The sequence below is a fragment of the Amphiprion ocellaris genome, chromosome 24 (assembly GCF_022539595.1).
Source record: "Amphiprion ocellaris isolate individual 3 ecotype Okinawa chromosome 24, ASM2253959v1, whole genome shotgun sequence".
Classification (NCBI taxonomy): Eukaryota; Metazoa; Chordata; class Actinopteri; family Pomacentridae; genus Amphiprion; species Amphiprion ocellaris.
The window spans coordinates 15,524,596-15,548,286 of NC_072789.1; the positions used below are offsets into that span (position 1 = coordinate 15,524,596).

Genomic DNA, 23,691 nt, shown 5'->3' on the forward strand with positions numbered 1-23,691 from the left:
TATTTCTTCAGGAATTGTACGTGAGATGGCTCACAAATCAGATAGCAAGCTGAAGTCCATCTCTACGACAAGACTCACCCCCCAGCACCACCTCTGGTATGCTTCACACAGACTGTGTATGCTGACTCTGTTGAGGGAGAACCCACTGGATTGCAGTGAGAAAACAGCAGACATCTTTGATTTTATTTGTGTTGATACTGAAAGATGTGGTCTGAATAGTGTTGTTCACATTAGTATGTGGTTGGGTGGTGTAGGTTAAAGCAAGTTATGGCGATAGAAGTTCTAACACTGCACATTTCTGACACATCTTTACTTGATTACAATCAGCATTTTTTGGACTTCATTTTGTATAATGGCCCCACTAAATTAGCTGGTAAACCACATCTTAATTTGTAGCATGTGTTGCCTTGGAAATCCTGAAACATGCATGTCGCCTTGTGTAGTTTGTTACCACTACCAGTAGTTTTTCAGCACCTTTTGTTTGTATGTTTTTCTCTCTGACACAGAAGGTAGTACCTTCTATTAGGTTCTCATCAAAAGAAATGTGGTACAAAGTACAAAAATTTTCTATAAACCTGCACAATATGCAAAAAACATGCTGTGAGTAATGAAACATTTTAGTCAGAATCAGTTAGGAAAACCTGACAGAGATGTTTTATCCAACAAGCAGAAATTTTAAAAAATGCCAATTAATGTGGAAAGAAATTCACTCTGAATTAAAATAGGCAAGGTTTTTTGTACAGCGTGGATTGCCATATCCAGGTACAAACACATAATAATGCCTTAAATCTCTTAATTTGTCATTTATACTCAGACAACAGATTCCAGAGCTCACTAATGCAAAAAAATATAAACAAAGCAGCCACTTCCTGTGCAGCTAACCACATTCCCAGAGCACACTTCCATCATTTGCACAATAAAATTCCCGGTAGCCATTATTATGTCAATTAGCCCCCTATGCTTCACAGTTACTGTGAAATTTACCCCATGATGTTGAAGCATGTCTTTCTGCAACAGCAGCACCTGCCAGCCACAAACACCCAAAACTCAGTTATCTTATCTGGGCTTTTAACCAAACATCAGTTTAGATGTGATATTTTGCTCTCTATTTGTGTTTCTGTGTAGTATTCTCACACCTGATTTGTTTTGATCTGTTAGGTGTGATAGGAGATTTTTGCATTCTATGTGTGGATATGTATGATTTCCTACATTTGTTTTGTTTTTATCTGTTAGGCCACTAGTGTGTGAAGACATCCAGGCAGATATGGAGGATGGACAGCTGCAGTTCTTCTACATTTTGGCTTTTATCCTGCAAGGTGACATATCGTGTTTGGGAACTCTATATTCAGTCCAATCTTTGCTTTTGCTTTCTTTGCCAGTTGATGAATCAGCTTTCTTTCTCTCTCTTCTTTCTGAGTCTCATTTTCAACATGTTCACTTGTTTAAAGAAAGGAGATTTCAAGACGCAAAATGTTGTGTAGAAAAAACATTTGAAGCTGCAATGCTTGATATTGTTAAAGCTAATTACATCGAAATTATGCCACCATCTGTATATATCACTTTAGGCAGTGGCCTCTACTATCGAGCAATATGTGGATCTGCTTCAGAGCAGGTTATGTTCAAGATAATAGGCATGTAAAAGCAACGCCCACTGACTGGACAGTTCACTTAGAAAATTATGTTCACCATTCCTAAATGATGCCAAGAAGGTCACTTTGTGGACAGCGAGACGTTACAGAGCTGCAAAAAAATCTAAGCCATTTCATTGTTCTATATGCAACCATTCCAGTGTTCCATATGCAACCATTTCATTGTTCTGTAGGCCTTTCTATCATTTTAAATCCAAAAACTGAGACTGATAAAAATCTATAGCCTTGTACTCGATGACCTTATAAGATTTGTAGTAAGCCTACTTAAGAGTTTGAATTATGTTTTCATATTTGGTATTTCTTTGCTACCAAGACATTTAACACCAGGCTTACAGCTGAAAGACAAGAATTTTTGTCACATGACTGCCAACTATGGCTTCATGGTTACACCAAGGAGCACAGAATTTTCTTTTTTTCTTTTTTTTTTTTGGGGGGGGGGGGGGGTAATCTAGTAAAAGTGAATGGTCAATTTTTGGCAAAATTTTAAGAGAGACATGCAGAATAAAATGGTTTTGATGAAAGGTCGTGATTTTAAGGTTCAATTTAGTTAGGTTGTAGGTATGGCAGGTCACAGATGAATAGTTTAAAGTCTGTTGGGAATGTGAAGATCCAACAGTTTTTTCGTTTTCTGGCCTGATGACTGGTAGACAAGGTTTCCAAATCTGCTAGCAGGTTTTATGGTTCAGGTTAATGGATAGCATTGTTGTATTTATAGTCAGAACTGCTCTTGCCATAATGATCTCACAATGATGCTGATCATTCTGTTAACGTACACATTCACACAGCAGCATTTGCCAGCTTTTCAACAAAAAGATATCTCGGTATATTGAACTTCCTTTGTAGTACAGGCCCCTGGTGTGGTTTGTGTAGAATGATATTTCTACTTAAGTAGTTTGTCTTATAGACTAGAGAAAAAGTAGAAGAAACTGCATCATTAGCTATGATATTAATCAGCAGTAAGGAAGCGAAAATGCCTGGATGTGCTCAAGGTGAGAATTATAAATGAAAAAAGATGCCAGGTTGTATTTCCCAAATGATAAAAGCAGGTTTGGCAGGAAGTGGAAAATATAGACAGGATGTGATTTGTGGAGGGCAGCTGACATGAGGTGCCGGCAGGCAATCCATGTGACCAGTTTCTATTATAAAATGAGACAAATCTTCTGTTTTGAATTAGCTAGGTGATTAGTACCTATGTGCTGCTGCTGCTGCTGCTGAATGCCTTGTTGTCTGTACTACAACAGACACTTTTAAAGCCAAGGTGGCTGCAGGCTACACACAGCTGTGCATGTACATGGAATTTCAAGTGCCAGCATTTTAACATGTCTCAATCTGCCTTTTTTTCTACTTGTTACTCCGAATATGGAGCTTTCTGACATGAAACCAAAACTTGTAGATGAAAGGTGGTTTGTAAAACTTTTAACATCAGTGAGTTATTATTGTTGGCTGTAGTACTAGATCAGAGTTTAAAATCTCAAAACGGTGAGCCTAACGATTTAGGTTGTAAGTCACAAGTGAAAATTCACAGAATAAAAGGTTTAAACTAGTCTGAATACAGTGAATCTACTCATGTTTTTATATTCTTCCTTTAGAGGACATTTGGATGCCACTGACGGTTCTGGTGACTCGAGAGACCCTCTACCTGCTTCAAGAGGATCACCAATGGAGGAAAAACCAGGAACCATGCAGCAGTAGCGTCACTGTTTTAGAAACTCTCCCAATCAGCTGTGTAAGCTCAATTCTCCTGTGGCCCTCCAACGAGTGCAGGATGGATATTAAGCTTTACGATGAGGTTAGTAGCATTTCCTTAGAGGGCTGAAACTAAAAAGGAAATTTTTTTGATGTCACTCTACTTGCTTCTGCTACCTCTACTGGAGACAAAACCACAGCTGCCACTGAGTTATATTCTTCCACTTAAGCAGAGAAAATCCAGGGTCACTGCAGCTTATTTGATTCCATACTGGTCTCCTTTTTTCATATCACCCTTGCTTCTGTCAGCTCATAAATATCCAAAGTTATTTAAATCAATCCAACTGGACTTTAAGAAGGTTCCTTGAAGATGTTTCACCCTTCGTCCAAGAGGCTTCTTCAGTTCTGGTGGTGGTTGATGTTGCCTCAGCTTATAACCTCTGTGAGGTGTGGTCAGTGTTATTCACATTCCGACGACCATTGCCAAGGCCCACCTGACTCCTCAACGATGGTCGTTGGGAGCCAGGGAGTGACAAAGGGGGTCGTTGAAATGCGAGTTTCACCGAGCCCTCGTATGCTAATGGTGGTCGTTAGCATGAGCCACCTCACCTGAGTCATTCTGCTGAGTAGTTCTTTTGGGGAGTTTTGAAAGGACCTGATTGTAAAATGGCGAAAGATGATGTCGCAGACCACCCCCCTGTTCAGAGATGGCTTCTCCACTTTGACATGGATGGCTTCTTTCACGCCTCTCTCAAACCATCTGTCCTCCCTGTCCAAAATCTGAACACTGGTGTCCTGAAATGAGTGTCCCTCTTCCTTGAGGTGAAGGAAGACCGCCAAATCCTGTCCTGAGGAACCGGCTCTTCTGTGTTGAGCCATACGCTTGTTAAGTGGCTGTTTGGTTTCCCCTATGTAGAGATCTGAGCATTCCTCGCTGCATTTAACTGCATACACCAGGTTGCTCTTCTGACTGTGTGGTGTGAGGTCTTTTGGGTGGACCAGTCTTTGTCTGAGTGTGTTATTTGGCTTAAAAAATACAGGGATCTGGTGTTTGTTGAAGATCCTCCTCAGTTTTTCAGACAGTCCAGACACATACGGGATCACTATGTTGTTTCGCCTGTTCTCCTTCTCTTCAGTTCTCACTGGGTTGTTCTCCTTTCTGGATCTTGTGTGAGCCTTCACAAAGGTCCAGTCAGGATATCCACAAGTTTTCAGTGCCTCTTTCAGGTGTTTGTGTTCTTTTTCCTGGTCTTGGGTACTGGTGGGTAACTTGTCAGCCCCGTGTTGCAGGGTCCTGATGACCCCTAGCTTGTGCTCCAGTGGGTGGTGAGAGTCAAAAAGCAGGTACTGGTCCGTGTGTGTTGGTTTCCTGTATACCCCAACACTCAGACTTCTGTCCTCTTGTACGTGGACCTCACAATCCAAAAAGGGCAAACTGTTGTCCTTTACATCCTCTCTGGTGAACTTGATGTTGCTGTCCACTAGAGAGGATGTAAAGGACAACAGTTTGCCCTTTTTGGATTGAGGTCCACATACAAACAACTTTGGATAACCATGACCTGGATGAATGAGAAACTACACAGACAGCTCATAAATACATTGCAGAATAGAGAACCACTGACTGTAAAAGAAATACCTTCATTTGAAGTGGGACGCAGCAGTTAAATTTACTGTTGCTCAGTTATATATGTTTTCAGAACAACTCACACAGGTGGTGTGTAGGAACATGAATGGACACATATTTGTTTTTTCTTTGTATAAAACTGCCATGCAAATGTAAGGAAAACATAAACAAGTGACCCATTTATTATCCCGTCGATTATGCATTATAAACTGTATAAGAATTACAATAGACTGATAAAGCACCAAAACAGGTTACGAGTAGCCCCTTAAAGTATAACAAATCATTATCTGAATATGACATGGCTCCTACACAGTATGGAATTTGACTTTAATGATTTCTAACCACAGTGTTTTTTCACAGAGCAAGTAGCCATCCCAGCCAAAGTTACCTTGATATTACACAGCAAGAAGTATGGCATGCAACTGAACTCCTACGCAAAGCCTGCAAAACAACCCAAAGTGCCTTTGTAGTGAGACAAAATCAGATGTTGCATTAGTTTAAATGTAAATGCAGCAATATCTTCAAATTGCATTCACATATAGCATCAGAAATAACCAAACATTAGCCCCTTGACACTTATTGCCACGAATTCACATCATACCACTTTCATTCAGACTGCAGCCAAGATAGCTTATCCATTCCCCCATTGCCGGTTTGTGCATATTCAATAAGTACTTCGGAACCTTTTGCAAGCACTGGTTTCTCGTAGGACCAGTCGGAGTGGGACCTAATTATTATATATGTTATTATTATTATATATCTGTTCTATTCTATGTGTAATAGACAAATTAACAATCTCCACTTATTTTAGCATCAGCTGGAAAGCAAAAACACACAAAATTTTTTTTTATTTAATTATAAATAAATTCAGGCATCAAGGGGTTAAGCTTGGCTGAACATCAATGAGTCATATAGTGATGTAATTATCTTTTCTGCTTTGGGAAACTGTACGTTTATGGCTGAATTCATCATAGTTTCTGTGAACACAGATGCTGTAAAAATGAAAATTCCTCTTAAGGTTTTGATTTAATCCTGAGAAAGTCATTTTAGTGTATCAAAGCAACATATTCTATGTTACTTCTATATTTTAGAAGGGTTTTTTCTATTAAAATAATCCTGGCATGCCTTAGAATAGCTTAGATGTGTCCAAATCTCTACATGCTACACCAGCTCTCCTACAACTCTGCTAGCACTATGAAGTTGGTCTACACAATGGCAAGTTGTAATATTGAAGTAATTCAGTCATACATATTTGACCCAGAAACCAATTCTGAAGAATGATATTGGAACAGAATCTAAATGGGTTTTGAAATTCTTTGATATTGTAGAACTATATAAAAACGTTTATTTATTCATTTTTAGAAAATAGACAAAGAAATATGGAAAAAAACACCAATGTATTATCAGCATGTTAGGGAAAAAGTAATAGAAGTATTCGTAGCACCAGTCCTCTTTGGGCTCTTTGTCTTAGAGATGTTGCTCTTCTTTGCTGCTCACTGTTTCAGCATTGCAGCTTGAGTAAAAAGTTATGCATTGAACTTGTCACGGGTTTTCTGTTACTTGATAGGTAAGAGATACAGTACCTAGAGTGGTTATAATAGCATACATAGTTATAGGGCTGCAAATAACGATTATTTTAATAATCGATTAATCGGCCGATTATTTTTTTCAATTAATCGATGAATCGGATTTTTAAAAAAAAAAAACACATTTTTAATTTCCGCTGCTTTATTCAGAAAGAGACGATTTGGACTGACAGAGCAAATAAGATCATTGTAGCAAAGCCTTTGTCTTCAACCATCGACAGAGGCCTCATGCCAGTGATGATCAGTCAAGACAGCTGCTTGCTGTGGTGTGGTGTGGTTGTCATTTTTTGCTGTTGATGAAATGAGAAAGATAGTATAGTTTGAGTATGTATTATAGCACAATTTACAACAACTCAGTAATTATCTTGTTTTATTTGCAGTATTAGGTTAAGGCAAGTAAGTCGTCCAAAGAGCAAAACACAAAGTACGCACACACACACACACACACACACACACACACACACACACACACACACACACACACAGACAGACAGACAGACAGACACACAGACACACAGACAGACAGACAGACAGACAGACAGACAGATAGGACAAGCACCATAAAAAATACTTCATTACATAAATTGAGTAGATGTAATAAGTTACTTTCACCCCTGTTTGGTCTAAATGCAGTTCATCCTGCCTCACTCCAACACAGACCAGTGTCTTCACTCAGACTTTGTCAGAAAATTGAGAATTGAAAACTTAAGGCTTAATCTTTAAATTATTATCACCATTGTGTGCAAGTTACGTTTATTTATAAAGCATATTCAAACCCTGCTTAAGCTGATTAAAGTGAAATAAAAAGTTTCACACGTACGCACACACACGCACGTGTCCTATCACTGTCATTAATCAGCTAACAAACAAACGCTGGCATCAGGCGAGTTACCAGAGAGACTAACGTTATGTTTCCTGACTGTAAAACGGAACAAACGTAGGATACTGTAGTGACTTACCTGCTGTTGAGCTCCTTCATCCTCATCGGCGACTCAAACGTGTTTCCATTTCAGGTGCTCTATCATCATCGTGGTGCTCCCGTACATCATATCACTTTTGTAAAGCTTGCATGTTACCGTGTTTTTTGTTTTGTGAAGCATGAAATGCTCCCACACTTTTGAGGACTTAGGTCTAACTGTTTTCTCCGTGTCGGTTGTTTCGTTGAAATTACTCTGAATTTACTTTCACTTTGCCGTCACCTCGCTCTGTTCAACTCGCTCTACAGGTGGAGTTATTTAAAAAAAACAAACTTTATTTCAGTCAGCCAGCATTGACAAAGCTCTGCAGGTGAAGTAGATGGCTCCGCGACATGGCAAGTGATGCATGAATCACGCGACACAACGAATCGATAACGAAATTCATTGCCAACGCTTTTAATAATCGATTATTATCAATTTTATCGATTCGTTGTTGCAGCCCTACATAGTTAGAATGTAACATATGCATGTTCAAGTCGCAGTTGGAGTTTAAAACCATTGAGCTGTTTGTACTTAAATGTCAAATATGGTATGAAAAATATTCTGAGAAGTCTGCCAAATTACAGAAATTTGAAATTCATGCCTAATGAAGGCTCATATTTGGAGTTTTCAGGTGCTGTTTTCAGTTAAATGTAGACTTGGATGTTTGTATCATCCCACCAGCTTCATTTCATCATGCTTTTGTCTCTGCCATGAGTTTCAGAATGAAACCAAGACTGTTAAAACAGGTATTCATCAGTGAATGTTTAGTGTTGATTTGCTTCAGTCCACGTGCATTGTCATTCAGTTCATTAGAAGGATAAGTTGACTGAATCCTCTTGTTGTCCACGACCCCATGATTTACGTACTTATTCTTGCAAAAAAGAATGCAATCATTGTCTTTTATGCTCAATGTATTGTTAACTACACTTTATGTATTGAAAAAGAGGGCTGCTCAATGCATTGCAGCTGGTGCATTTTTTGTTCTCATTCTGCAGCTGCCTGTTCCAGATTGTAGTGTTGCCCAGGTCAACTCACTTGTGATTAACTACTTTCATTTTCATGCTTTCTCATGTTGTGTTTTTCATGTTTTTTCCTCCAGACTGTGAAACAGGAGAAGACATGGTGTGTACGCTCGGAGAGCAGTGAGCTCCTCCAGGGTCTGCTGGCCTGGGTCAGAGCACAGTGGGAGGCCATGTTTGGAGTAAAACTGCACACAAGTCTGCATGATAAAGCAGCATAATGGGAAACAGCAAGCACAAAAAAAGGAAAAGTCATAGACTTTGTGTTTGTGTGCTTATGTGTATTTTGTGAACATGAGTCTGTTTAAGTCAAAGTTTACCAAGCATGAGTGAATGTGTCATTTGTGCTCTTCTCCGTCTGCTCTCAGTCTAGTCCCATTATGCTTGTTGCTTTAAGCGAAGAACTTGGAAACAGTTGCACTCATTCATGTTGTACACAAGTTTGTAAAAGCATTGGTAGCATAATTTCTTCTCCAGATACAATGCCACTGAGCATTTCTAGCTGAAATGGAGTGTGCCTTGTTTCTTTTGTAGATTACATTTCTTTCCAGCTGAAATGCTTTTTGAATACATCTCGTAGTGTTCTTAAATCTTCTGTATCATCAAGTTGAATGGAGCAGATTTTGGAGGTTGGAATTTGAGGCATCAGGTAGGGAAGAATAAATGTATTGCAATGACCTGCGCCTAAAATATATCCACCCTCCTTTCTTAGCTAAGCTAGGACTCCTTCCTCGCCATCTCAGGGTGCAGTGAGTTGTGGCATCACATGCTCAACGTGAGGCTGAAAAGATGCTATCATTGGGGGATTCTTCACACTTTTTGCCCCCAATTAGGGTCTTGTGATGTGTCAGAAATTTAGTGGTAAATACTTTTCATTAAATCTGCATAAAATAAGTTAACTCTCTTAATTTGTTACTTGCTGTTGTTGCTTTTCAGATCAATTATATGTGAGAAAAAAATCTGCGCTGAAATCAGGCACTGTCATCATTCAATAAAGTCAATGCTTACATATTACTGAGTATCTCATCTGAATCCTTGTATTTAATTTATTTACGTATCAGTTTGAAATGTAATACAAAACTTCTCCACTTCCATGGCCACAGTTCATTTCATTATATATGAAATGAACTGCTAATTTAGATTAACCAATGTATCTTAATTTATTTAACTTTTTCATAATTGGTTGATGCTGAACATTCTTTATTTTTATATAAATTCATGATGTGTATAATTGAGTATAAAAGTAGCATGTTGATTTGTGTTTTTTGTGATTTCTTTTTCAGAAACTTTCTACAGCCTTTTAGACTCTGTATTTCTTAGAGCTGGGGTATTGCATATCCCGGAACAGGGCAAAAGTATATCTCTGAGGTACTGATTTCGAAGACCTGTCAAAATTGATAGATGATAAGTTACTGACCAAAAATGGATGGTTGCTTGAACTGCAATCTTTGGTACATGTCAAACATCCACATGGAATGTCAGGACGTAAGGTTTCCCAGCAGAACATTGCATTGTGACAAGATGATCGATCTCATTCACTTCACCTGTCAGTGGCCCGTTTGTCTGCATAAAAGTCGTGTTGGAACACTCCATGGCACCATACCCTTGAGAGTATTGTTTGATCAGTATTGTACTGCAGAAGGTAGCATGTTGCTGTAGAAATGGCAGGGAAAAGGCAACTAACAATAGAAGAGAGACAGACCATCGTACCACTTAAAAATGTAGATCATTCCTACAGAGAAATTGCAAAGAAAATTAAGGTATCATTAAGTACAGTTTTCTTCACCATAAAAAGGAACTCAAAAACTGGGGAAACCTCTGACAGGAAGAGGTCTGGAAGACCCAAAGCCACAACAGAATCAGAAGACGAATTTCTCAGAGTCAACAGCTTGCGTGATAGGCGTACAATCTCTTAGTACAACAGAATCAGAGGACAAGTTTCTGAGAGGCAGCAGCTTGCATGATAAGAGGCTCACAGGACAACAGCTTCAAACACAGCTAAATAATGGTGGTGGTAAGCAAGTCTCAGTTTTGACTGTGAAGAGAGGACTTCGAGTTGCAAGTTTGACAGGTCAAGTTGCAGCAAGAAAGCCATTGCTCAGATGTCAGAATAAGAAAAAGGTTTTCCTGGCCAATGAAATACTGTCAATGGACTACTGAAGACTGAAAGAAGGCATTATGGACTGAGGAATCAAAATTTTAAATCTTTGTTTCATCACGCAGGATTTTTGTACGCCAGCGAGTAGTAGAAGTGTATATATATATATATATATATATATATATATATATATATATATATATATATATATATATATATATATATATATATATATATATATATATATTCCCAAAAGTATTTGCTCACCCATCCAAATACTCAGAATCAGGTGTTCCAATCACTTCCATATGGCCACAGGTGTATAAAATCAAGCACCTAGGCATGCAGACTGCTTTTACAAACATTTGTGAAAGAATGGATCGCTCTCAGAAGCTCAGTGAATTCCAGCGTGGAACTGTGATAGGATGCCACCTGTGCAACAAATCCAGTCGTGACATTTCCTCGCTCCTAAATATCCCACAGTCAACTGTCAGCTGTATTATAAGAAAGCGGAAGTGTGTGGGAATGACAGCAACTCAGCCACGAAGTGGTAGGCCACGAAAACTGACGGAGCAGGGTCAGCGGATGCTGAGGCGCACAGTGCCAAGAGGTCACCAAGTTTCTGCAGAGTCAATCGCTACAGACCTTCAAACTTCATGTGGCCTTCAGATTAGCTCAAGAACAGTGCACAGAGAGCTTCATGGAATGGGTTTCCATGGCCGAGCAGCTGCATCCAAGCCATACATCACCAAGTGCAATGCAAAGCGTCAGATGCAATGGTGTAAAGCACTGCCACCACTGGACTCTAGAGCAGTGGAGACAGAGTGACGAATCATGCTTCTCCATCTGGCAATCTGATGGACAAGTCTGGGTTTGGTGGTTGCCAGGAGAATGATACTTGTCGGACTGCATTGTGCCAAGTGTAAAGTTTGGTGGAGGGGGGATTATGATGTGGGGTTGTTTTTCGGGAGCTGGGCTTGGCCCCTTAGTTCCAGTGAAAGGAACTCTGAATGCTTCAGCATTTTGGACAATTCCATGCTCCCAACTTTGTGGGAACAGTTTGGAGCTGGCCCCTTCCTCTTCCAACATGACTGTGCACCAATGCACAAAGCAAGGTCCATAAAGACATGGATGACAGAGTCTGGTGTGGATGAACTTGACTGGCCTGCACAGAGTCCTGATCTCAACCCGATAGAACACCTTTGGGATGAATTAGAGCAGAGACTGAGAGCCAGGCCTTCTGGTCCAACATCATTGTATGACCTCACAAATGCGCTTCTGGAAGAATGGTCAAAAATTCCCATAAACACACTCCTAAACCTTGTGGACAGCCTTCCCAGAAGAGTTGAAGCTGTTATAGCTGGAAAGGGTGCACCGACATCATATTGAACCCTATGTATTAGGAATGGGATGTCACTTACATTCACATGCGAGTCAAGGCAGGTGAGCAAATACTTTTGGCAATACAGTGTATATAGACGTATGTATATAGACAGACAGGCAGACAGACAGACAGACAGATAGATATACGCTTTTACTGAAATGGCTTTGCTTATTATTTTGAGACAAAATACCTACTTTTCTTCCTACTTTGTGTCTTTGGAGAGGGGAGGGAGTTTAATACCGTATTTTAATGTGTTTTTTTCTTACCTATAAGAAAAAATAGCTTACATGGAAGCAAGAAAAGGAAGGCACATAAAAGCATTAATGGCAAGGTATACTGTACACTATTAATTTTATTTTATAGCTATGATATGGCATCTGGGACCATTTTCCTCACTCTCATTGTCCATATTAAGCCATGGATTTCAAATTTTTATTATCTTTCTCCATGTGGTAACAATTAAATTTTCTGTAAATGTTAACTTCTTCACAGTTATTGTTGTCTCTCTCTTGATGATATAAATACTCCTTCTGAGCCTCCTGCATTTTCCCAGGCATCAACTTCTAGCAAGGAAATATTGAATCCCCTATTTTGTTTCTTGGCTTTCAGTATGGTGAAATTAATGATCACAGAGACTCAGCCTTAAAAAAAAAAAAATCAATTACTCATAATGCTTCCATGCTATGAATTTATTTCCCAAAGTTTTATCTTTTAGGAGGAAATAAGCAATCTAGCCTGACACTAAAACATTACCACAACATGCTGAGTAGGGAGAAACCGCCGACTACACAGGTGGACAAATATCAATGTCAGTGCCCTTTTTCAAACAGTTAATATATCCTCTGCAGGGGTGTAGGAGGGAATTTTGAGCCCGAGGAGACACCTTCCCCAGCCGCATTATGATTTTGGCTTAACCTGCTAATGTCATTTTGAGTTCCTTTGAACTCCTATGTTGCACATTTGATCCTTCAAATGTACTTATTTTGTGATAAATGGCTAAGACACTGAAGAATCTATGAGTTAAAATATGAGAAGAGGTGCAGGTGTTCATGCCTCACTTTGACCAAATATGAGAAGCAGAAATAAGAAGGAAAGGTAGTTAGTATGAGAGGAGGTTGGGATACTGCCACAGCAAGTTGGCCAGGCACAGGCATCTGGCCTGACTTGACTTCCCACAGCCTCCTCCAAACATTTTCAGGTCCTTTGGTAAATCAAGAGTACTACAGCTGCTTGCATGACAGCAAGAAGTCTGTTGTTTTGCCGAGCCCTCCCATCAAATAAATTCTTGGATGGTGAGCCTCCTTGGTTAAAAGCTACAGTCACGAAGCGCTCTGTCAGGCCTGCAAGGTTGCCAAAACCGGGGTCCAGGGTACAACACAGGGTCCAAAGCAAAAAGGGAAACAATTATATTATGCTGTTGTCGTTTTTTTTTTTTTTTGCTTAGAAGGTAAACACAGAAACAGATCCTTGCAGAGCAAATGCAGTGCATTTGGACATGTAAATGCTTAAGAGTGCATTCCATCAATTAGAGCCACACGTGTAGATTTAAAAAACAGTTAGGCAGCTCACAAAATCTGCAGCTCTGATGCCATCTTGGTTATCTAACTGCAACTGTTTACAAACTGCAGATTTTAAACACTAGACTTTATCAGTAGGGGAAGTCTGAAACATGGGCAAATATCAGGAAATAATATGCACAATCCTGCACACTGTAAATATTTTTTGTACTTTTTGCTTCTTTAAATCTCTTGGATTTGCTACATTTGCTGTCTATTGATGTGTAGCACTTGTTTTAAAAAAATCTTTGTTTCTTATCTTCTTCAACAAATGCCAACATTACTTTACAATAAAACTGATTCAGATTCTAAAGATGTTGACATGTTAGATGAGGCATTTTTGGAACATTTTCCAGGATATATCTACTGTCAGCAAGACTGGCAACCTGTTCAGCATGTATCCTGCTTCACCCTAAATCAGCTGGGATAGGCTTCATTGGCATTTTGATAAAGATTTCATCCACACTTGGACTATTGGAGGGTGGATTTAGTAGGCACAGCTGTGAGTGAATACAGCAGCAAGAAACACAACAGCTTCCACAATGATGATAAAATTGTATCATAAAACCGAAAAACTGAGCATTACAACAATAAAGGCAGGATTTATTGTGGGGCCGTTGCAGCTTGGTGGACCCACTAACGTGGCAATTGCGCATATTTTTGGAGTTTTTGTTAATTATTTAAGCTTCAGTATGTCACTACACTGTGAAGTTTTTTTTAAACTTGTAATAGGGAATTTATTTACTATGAATGTGTGCTAAAATTACGCATTCCTCAACAACTTGCAGCACAAAGTGGCTGCATTGTGCGTCATAGTATTTTTATCTCTTCTGAAATTCATATTAAGTCCATGTTCAGACTCTGAGGTTTAACCGTTACAATCGTATGGCATCATTATATTGTAAAACGCGTAAAAGGATTCCCATAGTCCTTTTGTAGTGAGGATAGACCGGTAGTCAGCGTTGTCGAGCTCAGGTTTCAGACGAGGGGCCTCCTCTTCTTGAAAAGGGCCGAGTTATGTGGTTGTGGTGGTGGAAAGAGGAGGAGGAGGAGGAAGGGAGTAGGAGCCCGCAAGGAATCAAAGGTCCTTCTTTTGTCCCTTTCGTTCGGGACCCCGACATATGGGGTCAGCGCGGACTGAATGGGTTCATACTGAAGCCTCCTGCCGTGGACGCAGATGAGAACGCGCGTTAATTAGAAAAATCTGGTGAAGTAATTAACAGCAAAGGAGAGAAGACGTGCGGGTTGGAGCGCAGAAGCTGAGCGTTCTGTTTGCGATAAAAGTTTGTTGGGGCACTTTCATTTCCTTTTTGGAACGCAATTGAAGCTAATTTGGAGTTTTGTTGCGCAAAGTTTATTTTACCCGCAGTCTGAAAAAAATAAAGTCAAATTTTTCGAGCTGTGTGCGCCGCAGAGCGGTAAGTCCTCCAGTTTTCGTCAGTTTAAAGCTCGTTAGAAATTTAATACGACCAACACTTGGATATAGTCAGTGTTTTTTTTTGTTTTGTTTTGTTTTTTAAATAGCGAAATAAACCCATGCTGTAAACGTTACCGTGATCTACCTTTTTTTGTTTGTTTTAGTTTTTTTTTTTATTTTTCTGAGTCATTCTTCTACGAATCATGGTATTTAGATTTCCTGACTATTCGTGTCTTTTTTTTTTTTTTTTCCAAATGATGGCTTCATCTTGTGGGACACTGTTTTTGTTGTTGTTGTTGTTGTTGTTTTGTTTCCCCCTATAACTTGGCAGCACTTTATTTTCCTACAGGAATGCCACAATTTCCAAAACGGTCTCCTCTGACTCAGCAAAGCGTGTTCATAGCCTTCAACAGTTCTACTCAGAATCATAAAATACTTTACATGGCTTATTTGACACAGAGAAGGAATTCAGTGTTGTGGATAAAATGTTTTTTTTCTCCATACCTTGGACATCTTCACCAAGTTGTAGTGATTGTTATATGTCTAATTGACATTTGTAGATGCTGGATTCTTCTCCTTCTGCTCATACTGCATTTCATGTGCCCTCTGTCTGCTCAATGAACTCTAAAATCCAGCTTTCTGCTTTTAGTTAGACTGGAATGTTAACTTGCCTTCTCTTTGTCCAGATCCTTTGCCCAAAACTTCTTCCAACCCCCTCCATCTCCTCCTTGAGCAGAGTGACTCCCGAAGCAGAAAAGCCAGTAAATCAGTTGAGCTGGGTTTAGCCCACATGAGCAAATAAGCTACTGTTTAAAAGCTGTCTTTGGTCAGCTGGGAGGTTTGCAGAAATGTTTACTTGAGTCAGAAAGCAGTTTGTCTTAGTCAAATACATTGTTCGGCAATTAGCTGTTTAGTGCCTTTATCCGGAGAGAAGGTAGAAGCAGTGAGGGCATTTAAGAGTGTCCTAACAGGGGGGTGCTGTAAAAGGTTTTCAGTTGAATAAATTCTGTCTGCTGCTGTGTCTTTGACTGCACTTTTGGAAACCTTTCATAGACCTAAATAAGCAGCTAAAAACCCCTCTTTGAAGTAGCAATACCTGCTGTACAAAGATTATATCAAGTTGAACAACAGCTAAAAGTTAAAAACTGCTGTCAGATCCCTCTGTGGCACAAAGAAAGTTACTGAAAGTACTAAAACTTTTTTGAAAAAATTACCACCCTGCCTCTTACATTTAATGCATTGAGTGAAACTAGCATATTTCTGTATTCAAATGTAGTGACACTGTGGTCATTTGACTGGCTTATTTACCATTTAACATAGAAAATGCATAGAAAATGTCAGTGTTGGTCAGGTCAAGTGTGTGATAAGTTCAGATTTTCTCCCAGGTTGCTGAAATTTGGTCGATATGCTTGTTTGAAGAGTGATGAAGTTGCACTGAGGTGGCTCCTTGTCTTGGCTGTGCATACGTTTTGAGGATTTTTTCTTAATTATGCTGATATTAGAAGTCAATTAGTGGTTACAATGCTTTGGATTCATGATTTCTTCCATTTTTTTTGTAGGACGTGTTTGGTCAATGTGCGCTTTTTTTTTTTTTTTTTTTAGCAAAATGAGTCATGTCCTCAGAAAACTATTTTAGCTTAAAATCACATCACGAGTGTCAGCGGAGAAAACTAAACACACAGGTACCAGGGTTAAAAGCACTTCATAGTGAAGGGTGTTTTAAACATTTGCATCAACTATTCAGATGTGAGAAACCAAATCCTGTTTGGGATAACATTGGATGGTATGGGTAGATGTCACCTTGCAGCTGTACTTGTTTGCCTGCCAGGCTTTCATTTCAGGGTCACAAAAGTTGTCTGTTTTGGCAAATGCATTAGACTTTCCCATGAGCTTGAATCAACATTCACCAGGCACAAAGGAGGTACAGTGTCCCTGTAGATGATGAATTTTGCCATTTTAACCATCAACTCTGAGATGCTTTGAAATCTGAGAGGTGTGTCAAGGCCCATCATTTTCACAGTCAGGATGTTTCTGTAGCTTTGGTGTAGCTGAGGCTCATGAATGCCTGGTTGTGGTGGAAATTTTTTTAGCGTGCATGCTCAAGCAAATCAGTTTCACGATTTCTCTGCAGTAAAATTGTCAGTTTGGGGAGAGGACTTCACAGGAATGGATGATTAACTCTCGCAAGTGAGGGCCTGAATGTTGGGGATTCTTCTGTAGAGACAAGCCTACAAAATGCCTGTTGTGTTTAAAGCCTGATTCTGTGGCAATGAGTCATGAATTGCTGGTTACTTTACTACACCATGTAGTGTGGAAATGTGGAAAGAGAAGGTTAATTTAGTCCCACAGGTAACAACTTTTTTTGCCTTTTGTGTCTTTGTCAATCTCTATGGTTACATCTATCTGATATAAAACATATCCTGTACCCCTGCAGACTGCATGACGTTTGATATCTATTTTACTTAAATTGGCCACAAGGCTGACAAAAAAAGTGAATCAAGTTTTATTTTAAATATTCAGTGAATTGAAAGGACTTAGCACTAATGGCGTGCACTGAAATGCAAAAGAACCATTGCTGTTCTTTTGCATTTTGCCATTTTAGGGCTTCAAGTTGTAGTTTTAAAAAACTTAAAGGATAACAGGAACAGGAAATATATTCTTAAATCAGTTCACAGCTTTATTATCAGAATTCCTGCAGGCCAAAGCCTCAGCAGGTGTCCTTGCGGCTAGCAGGAACTTGCCAGTTGTCACTTTGATTTTTAAGCAACTCAAGCTCAGTGATGGCAGGAAGTGGTAAGAATGTGGGTTGACCAAACTGCTACTAGGGCTGGTGCATTCTGACCAGTAGGACTGATTTGCATTTGTTGAGGGGTTTACACATGGATACCTGTATGTGGGTGAGTCTGTGTCTCATTAAATCAAAGCATGTGGCTTTGTTTGTTTCTTAGCCCTGCGGTTGATGTTTACCTAGAATTATTTGCACTTTTGTATTCATTGCGCAAGTTCTTTAGACCTCATTCTTCAATGTTATTGAAGCACCAAATGTCTATTTTTGTAAGATGTAGACTATTTTCCCAACTAATCTTGAGGTCTACAAAATGTCAGAAAATTAGGGGAAAAAATTCATTACACTTTACCCTATGTACACTGCCAGTCAACAATTTGGACACACCTTCTCATTTAATGTTTTTCCTTTATTTTCATGAGTATTCACATTGCAGATTCTCACTGAAGGCATCAAAACTATGAATAAACACTTATTGAATTATGTAGTAAACAAAGTGTGAAATAAGTCGACATGTTTTATATTTTAGATTCTTCAAAATAGCCACCCTTTGCTTTGATTACTGCTTTGCACACTCTTGGCATCCTTTTGATGAGCTTCATGAGGTAGTCACTTGAAATGGTTTTCCCAGAGCTGCTGAGCACTTGTTGGCCCTTTTGCCTTAACCATCTCATCCCATACCATCTCGATTGGGTTTAGGTCCAGTGTCTGTGGAGACCAGGTCATCTGATGCAACATTCCATTACTCTCCTTCTTGGTCAAATAGCCCTTATATAGCCTGGAGGTGTGTTTGGGGTCATTGTCCTGTTGAATAATAAATGATGGTCCAACCAAACGCAAACCAAATGGGATGGGATGGCATGTCGCTGCAGGATGCTGTGGTAGCCATGCTCCTTCAGTGTGCCTTCAATTTTGAATAAATCCCCAACAGTGTCACCAGCAAAGCACCTTCACATCTCCTCCATGCTTCACGGTGGGAACCATGTATGTAGAGACCATCCGTTCACCTTTTCTGCATCGCACCAAGAGATGGCGGGTGGAATCAAAGATCTCAAATTTGGACTAATCAGACCAAAGCACAGATTTCCACTGGTCTACTGTCCATTCCTTGTGTTTCTTGGCCGAAACAAATCTCTTCTGCTTGTTGCTTTTCCTTAGTAGTGGTTTCTTAGCAGCTATTTGACTATAAAGGCCTGATTGGCGCAGTCTCCTTTGAACAGTTGATGTAGAGATGTGTCTGCTACTTGAACTCTGTGTGAGATTTATCTTGGCTCTAATCTGAGGTGCTGTTAATTTGTGATTTCCGAGGATGGTGATTTGGATGAACTTATCCTCAGCAGCTGAGGGGACTTTTGGTCTTCCTTTCCTCGGGCGGTCCACATGTGAGCCAGTTTCATTGTAGCACTTGATGGTTTTTGCGACTGCACTTGGGGATACTTTCAAAGTTTTTGCAATTTTTTTTTGTTGTTTCTCTTTACTTAGCTTATTTCTTGCCATAATATATGGATTCGAACAGTTGTCAAATAGGGCTGTCAACTGTGTACCAACCTGACTTCTGCACAACACAACTGATGGTCCCAACCTCATTAAGAAGCAAGAAATTCCACACCTGTGAAGTGAAAGCCCACATGAGATAGTCACCTTAAAGTGACTATCTCATGAAGCTCATCAAGAGAATGCCAAGAGTGTGCAAAGCAGTAATCAAAGCCAAGGGTGGCTATTTTAAAGAATCTAAAATATAAAACATGTTTTGACTTAGTTCACATTTTTTGTTTACTACATAATTACATATGTGTTCATTCATATTTTTAATGTTTTCAGTCAGAATGTACAATGTGATGAAAATAAAGAAAAAAAACATTAAATGAGAAGGTGTGTCCAAACTTTTGACTGGTAATGTAGGTCCCTAAATGTCTTATTCTTTTCAATTAACAGAATGGAAACCCTAATGTTTAGTTTATTATTGTAAATCGTAAGATGGTGGTTTTTTTTCCTCTTTTTTTAATTTCTGTGTTTTATCTTCATATCAAAGTTTGGCTGTGCGAGCTTACTTGAGACTGCTCATAATGGCTTGTTAGGATTCAGTAGATTCTCAAGTAGAAAACCTATACAAAACACCATGAAATCATAAGCCTCCATGAAATGCTAAATACAAAGCAAGAAAATCTCTGTTTAATTGGTCATTACATCTGGCCTGTCTTTGTTGTCCCTCTTTTTAAAAAAAAGTTTAGAGCTGATTTAGTGTTCCAGTTACCTTGGCACCATGAGTTGGAGCTTCCTAACCCGTCTGCTGGATGAAATCTCCAACCACTCTACCTTTGTGGGGAAGATCTGGCTATCTGTGCTCATCATCTTCCGCATTGTGCTGACTGCTGTCGGTGGCGAAACCATCTACTACGATGAACAAAGTAAATTTGTCTGCAACACACAACAGCCTGGGTGTGAGAACGTGTGCTATGATGCATTTGCTCCACTTTCACATGTCAGATTCTGGATCTTTCAGGTGAGCAGCTTATGAATGTCAAGGCTTAAAAAATGCCTTCCAAGTATTTGCAGTGTTTTGTTAACAGTATGTCTGGATATGTTTTGTCCAGGTGATCATGATCACCACTCCCACCATCATGTACCTGGGCTTTGCCATGCACAAGATTGCCCGTATGGAAGACACTGAGCACCAGTCCAGCAGGAACCGTAAGAAAAGGATTCCCATCGTGAGCCGTGGTGCAGTGCGAGACTATGAAGAAGCAGAGGACAATGGAGAAGAAGACCCAATGATCGCTGAAGAGATTGAATCTGACAAATCAGAGAAGGCAGACAAAAGTACAAAGCATCTGCAGTCTTTTGTGATATAGTTTTTGCCTCATACTTGGCGCAAAGTCAGATTCTGATCAATGGTTTTCTCTTTTAAAGGCTCAGAGAAAAAGCATGATGGGCGGCGGCGGATCCTGCGCGATGGCCTCATGAAAGTCTACCTGTGCCAGCTGCTGTGGCGCTCTGCATTTGAAGTCGCCTTCCTTTTTGGCCAATATGTCCTCTATGGCTTTGAGGTGATCCCCTCATACATCTGCACCCGCTCGCCATGCCCTCACACTGTGGACTGCTTTGTGTCCCGCCCCACGGAGAAGACCATCTTCCTACTGGTAATGTACGTTGTGTCATTTCTCTGCCTGCTCCTCACGGTCCTGGAGATTATCCACTTGGGGATTGGTGGTATCCGTGACACCTTCCGCAGGCGGGCCACCCTCAATTCCCATGGACCCCATCCATCCTCTTCACGCACCATCCCCACCGCTCCACCGGGATACCATGCCACCATGAAGAAGGAGAAACTGAAAGCAGAGCTGAGGGACTTGCCAATGGGTGACTCTGGGCGAGAGAGTTTTGGGGACGAAGGCCCCTCTTCCAGGGAGTTGGAGCGGTTAAGGAGACACCTCAAGTTGGCACAGCAGCACCTGGGCCTCGCCTACCCAGCAGATGAAGGCAGTCCTTCACGCAGCAGCAGCCCAGAGGTCAACACAACCACACAGTCGGCCGCCGAGCAGAACCGCCTCAACTTTGCCCAGGAAAAGCAGGGAGAGGCAAGCGAGAAAGGTACTGAAGACACTGCTGAAAATGTGGTTTAACATTCTTACAGTCAGTCTCGATGTGACACACTGCAGAAGTAGAGTTCAACCTTGATCATTTGATTAAACAACAAAAAAAGCAAGCATTCATCTTAACTCAGTCCAGGTTTCTCAACCTGTCTCATCAACACTCTGGAATCCAAAGATTTAAAGCAGTAAAATTGTTATATTTGAGGTGCTGAAACCAGAGAGTGTGATTGTGAGATTCTGCACCACCATTTTTCTTACAGCTTTCTTAATGTCTACCTCAGATTGTAAGATCAAATCTCACGAGGCAGTTACCCATGAAAGTCATTTTTGTTAAAAATTTTTTAAAGTGAATGTGGACACTGAATATTCTTGTTTTGCTCTTCCTTCCTCTAGGAATACATGCCTGAGCGTGCTTCCTGCCTCAAATGTCTGTCCTTCTATTCCTACTGGCCTTAAACACATGGGGGAAGCACATATGGGAATGCAGTCAGACCACTGAGGGAGACCAAAGCACTTGTGCGTGTGTGACAGAGAAAGAGAGTGAGTGAGTGTGAGAGATGTGCCTTTCAGTATTAGGGGGTCAGACGAGGAAAAAAGAAATGCTGACCAACTGTGTTGTGACAAATGATTCATCTCCACGACTCTAAACTTGAAAGCCCACCATATTATGAGTTTACGCTTACCGACTGATGTCCAAACCTTGACTGTGCGCCTTTGGCTAAAATTTGTCTACACCCTGTTCTTTTGGCCATGTTTTTTTTTCTTTTTTTGTGGCCATGAAATAATCCCTTTCTATTTAAGACTTTGTAAGGATATTGTGAGCTTTAAAACTCCTCTGGCTGAGTGTGCTTTATTTTGTCTTCCTCACAAAAGAGAGGCTCTCCTTTTTATCAAAATGTCACAGAATGTTAATGTCTCACTTTGTTGAGGCATGTTGGCTTCAGAGAGAATCTTAAACATAGCCTTGGGTTATGTCGTTTTGGACCCTGTGCAGGAGCATGTTTGTTGCAACTAGCATGGCTGAAACTGTGCTAGGTGAGTCATGTTTAAGTTAATTTAAACAGATTTGATGTTGGGGATTATTGTTTATTCACCAGAAGTCATGCAATATCAGAGATGTTTGACAGATATTTGAAGCCTTTATAGTTACTCTAATCGGCCAAAATATTTACCTGGGCAATGCTTGAATTCTTAATCAGCAGGAAATGCTCCAAGGAATTTCCAAGAATTGTATTTGTAAAATCAGTTAATTTGAAATAGTTACCAGAACTTTTTTTTTTTTTTTTTTTTTTTTTTTTTAAAACTGATTTGACCAAAGATCTAGACTAGTGACTTGAAAAGAAAGTTTTGGCAACACAAATACCAACTGTTTAACATGACGAATGAAAAGTAAACATTTGGATGTTGATAAATTCTTCTCTTCCCTCAATTAAAAAATAAATAAATGTTCACAATGTTCGTCACTGAAGAATAGTTTAAAAAAAAAAAAAAAATTTTTTTTTGGTGAGTTTCTTGCTACCCAGCTGGAAGCATCTGTCTTCTGGGACACTGTCAACAAAGAAATTCTATCATGTCTTTTGAAATTTATATTCTTCGTTGGTGACACTTATTTTCCATCCTTGACATGGTCCACTACTTATGTGCTGAAACATGGATGGCATTGTGTATGATGAGATTTAAAAAAAAAAATAAATAAATAAATAAAACAACCTATTTGAGGAAAGGATGACGGTTGTCTGCTGACGCACATCCTGGTGCCATGTAAACACATAGGTTCATCTTGAGATTATGGATCAGTGTTCATAGAGTTCATACTTTTTTCACAGCCTGTCAGTTGGTTTTATGGTCTGGTGGCTTAAAAAATGAAACAACGGATTGCCACAAAGCTCTTTGCTGTATTGTAATCATCTCACTTCCAATTTTTGCTAGTTATTGCAAGGTACAACATTCCATTTTGAGTATGGCACTCCTTCAATGGTGGTACTTTTTTCTATTGCAAATTTTGTAGTGTTTGTAACTGTAGAGATTATTTTGTCTTCAGAGTAAATAAATATATTTGAACTGAATGATTTTCTTTTTATTTGACTTTTTTTCTGTGTTAAAATTGAAGGAAATTGGTGTAATATGCGTTGTCCCCATTAAGAGAATGCACTTAGAAATCAGGCAATTCATCATCTTGTGTTCAGTAACAGCCATCCATTATCTATACACCGGGGGGTGTTGAAGTTCGAAGGTACAGATGTGAAATGTTTTAGGTTTAAAGTAGGCCTACAGTGCCCTCTAAAGGGCATTTGAAGAAAAACGCATCCAAAATCCCTCTGGAAAATCCTTTGAC

General features: G+C 39.7%; 2 protein-coding genes across 6 annotated transcripts in view; both read left to right on the plus strand.

The window, feature by feature from the left end:
- stk11ip (serine/threonine kinase 11 interacting protein) overlaps nucleotides 1–9,544 on the plus strand; it is a 46,296-nt gene extending 36,752 nt beyond the window's left edge. For all 4 annotated transcript variants that reach the window (XM_035952148.2, XM_035952149.2, XM_023278792.3 and 1 more), the window contains 4 exons: nucleotides 12–96; nucleotides 1,234–1,316; nucleotides 3,239–3,438; nucleotides 8,604–9,544. In XM_035952148.2, coding sequence (XP_035808041.1) covers nucleotides 12–96; nucleotides 1,234–1,316; nucleotides 3,239–3,438; nucleotides 8,604–8,744 — 509 coding nt within the window. In that variant the 3' untranslated portion in view covers nucleotides 8,745–9,544. The remainder of the gene's footprint in view (nucleotides 1–11; nucleotides 97–1,233; nucleotides 1,317–3,238; nucleotides 3,439–8,603) is intronic.
- Nucleotides 9,545–14,601: 5,057 nt separating this feature from the next.
- On the plus strand, nucleotides 14,602–23,422 carry LOC111574283 (gap junction gamma-1 protein-like). 2 transcript variants are annotated; one of them, XM_023278798.3, is made up of 5 exons: nucleotides 14,602–14,979; nucleotides 19,995–20,266; nucleotides 20,358–20,583; nucleotides 20,674–21,354; nucleotides 21,750–23,422. In XM_023278798.3, the coding sequence occupies exons 2-5, from the start codon at nucleotides 20,027–20,029 to the stop codon at nucleotides 21,761–21,763; spliced, it is 1,161 nt and encodes a 386-aa protein (XP_023134566.1). In that variant the 5' UTR covers nucleotides 14,602–14,979; nucleotides 19,995–20,026; the 3' UTR covers nucleotides 21,764–23,422. The 2 variants fall into 2 exon arrangements, with proteins under 2 accessions (XP_023134566.1, XP_023134565.1); XM_023278797.3 differs by having other exon boundaries at nucleotides 14,603–14,979; nucleotides 19,990–20,266.
- The last annotated feature ends 269 nt before the right edge of the window (nucleotides 23,423–23,691 follow it).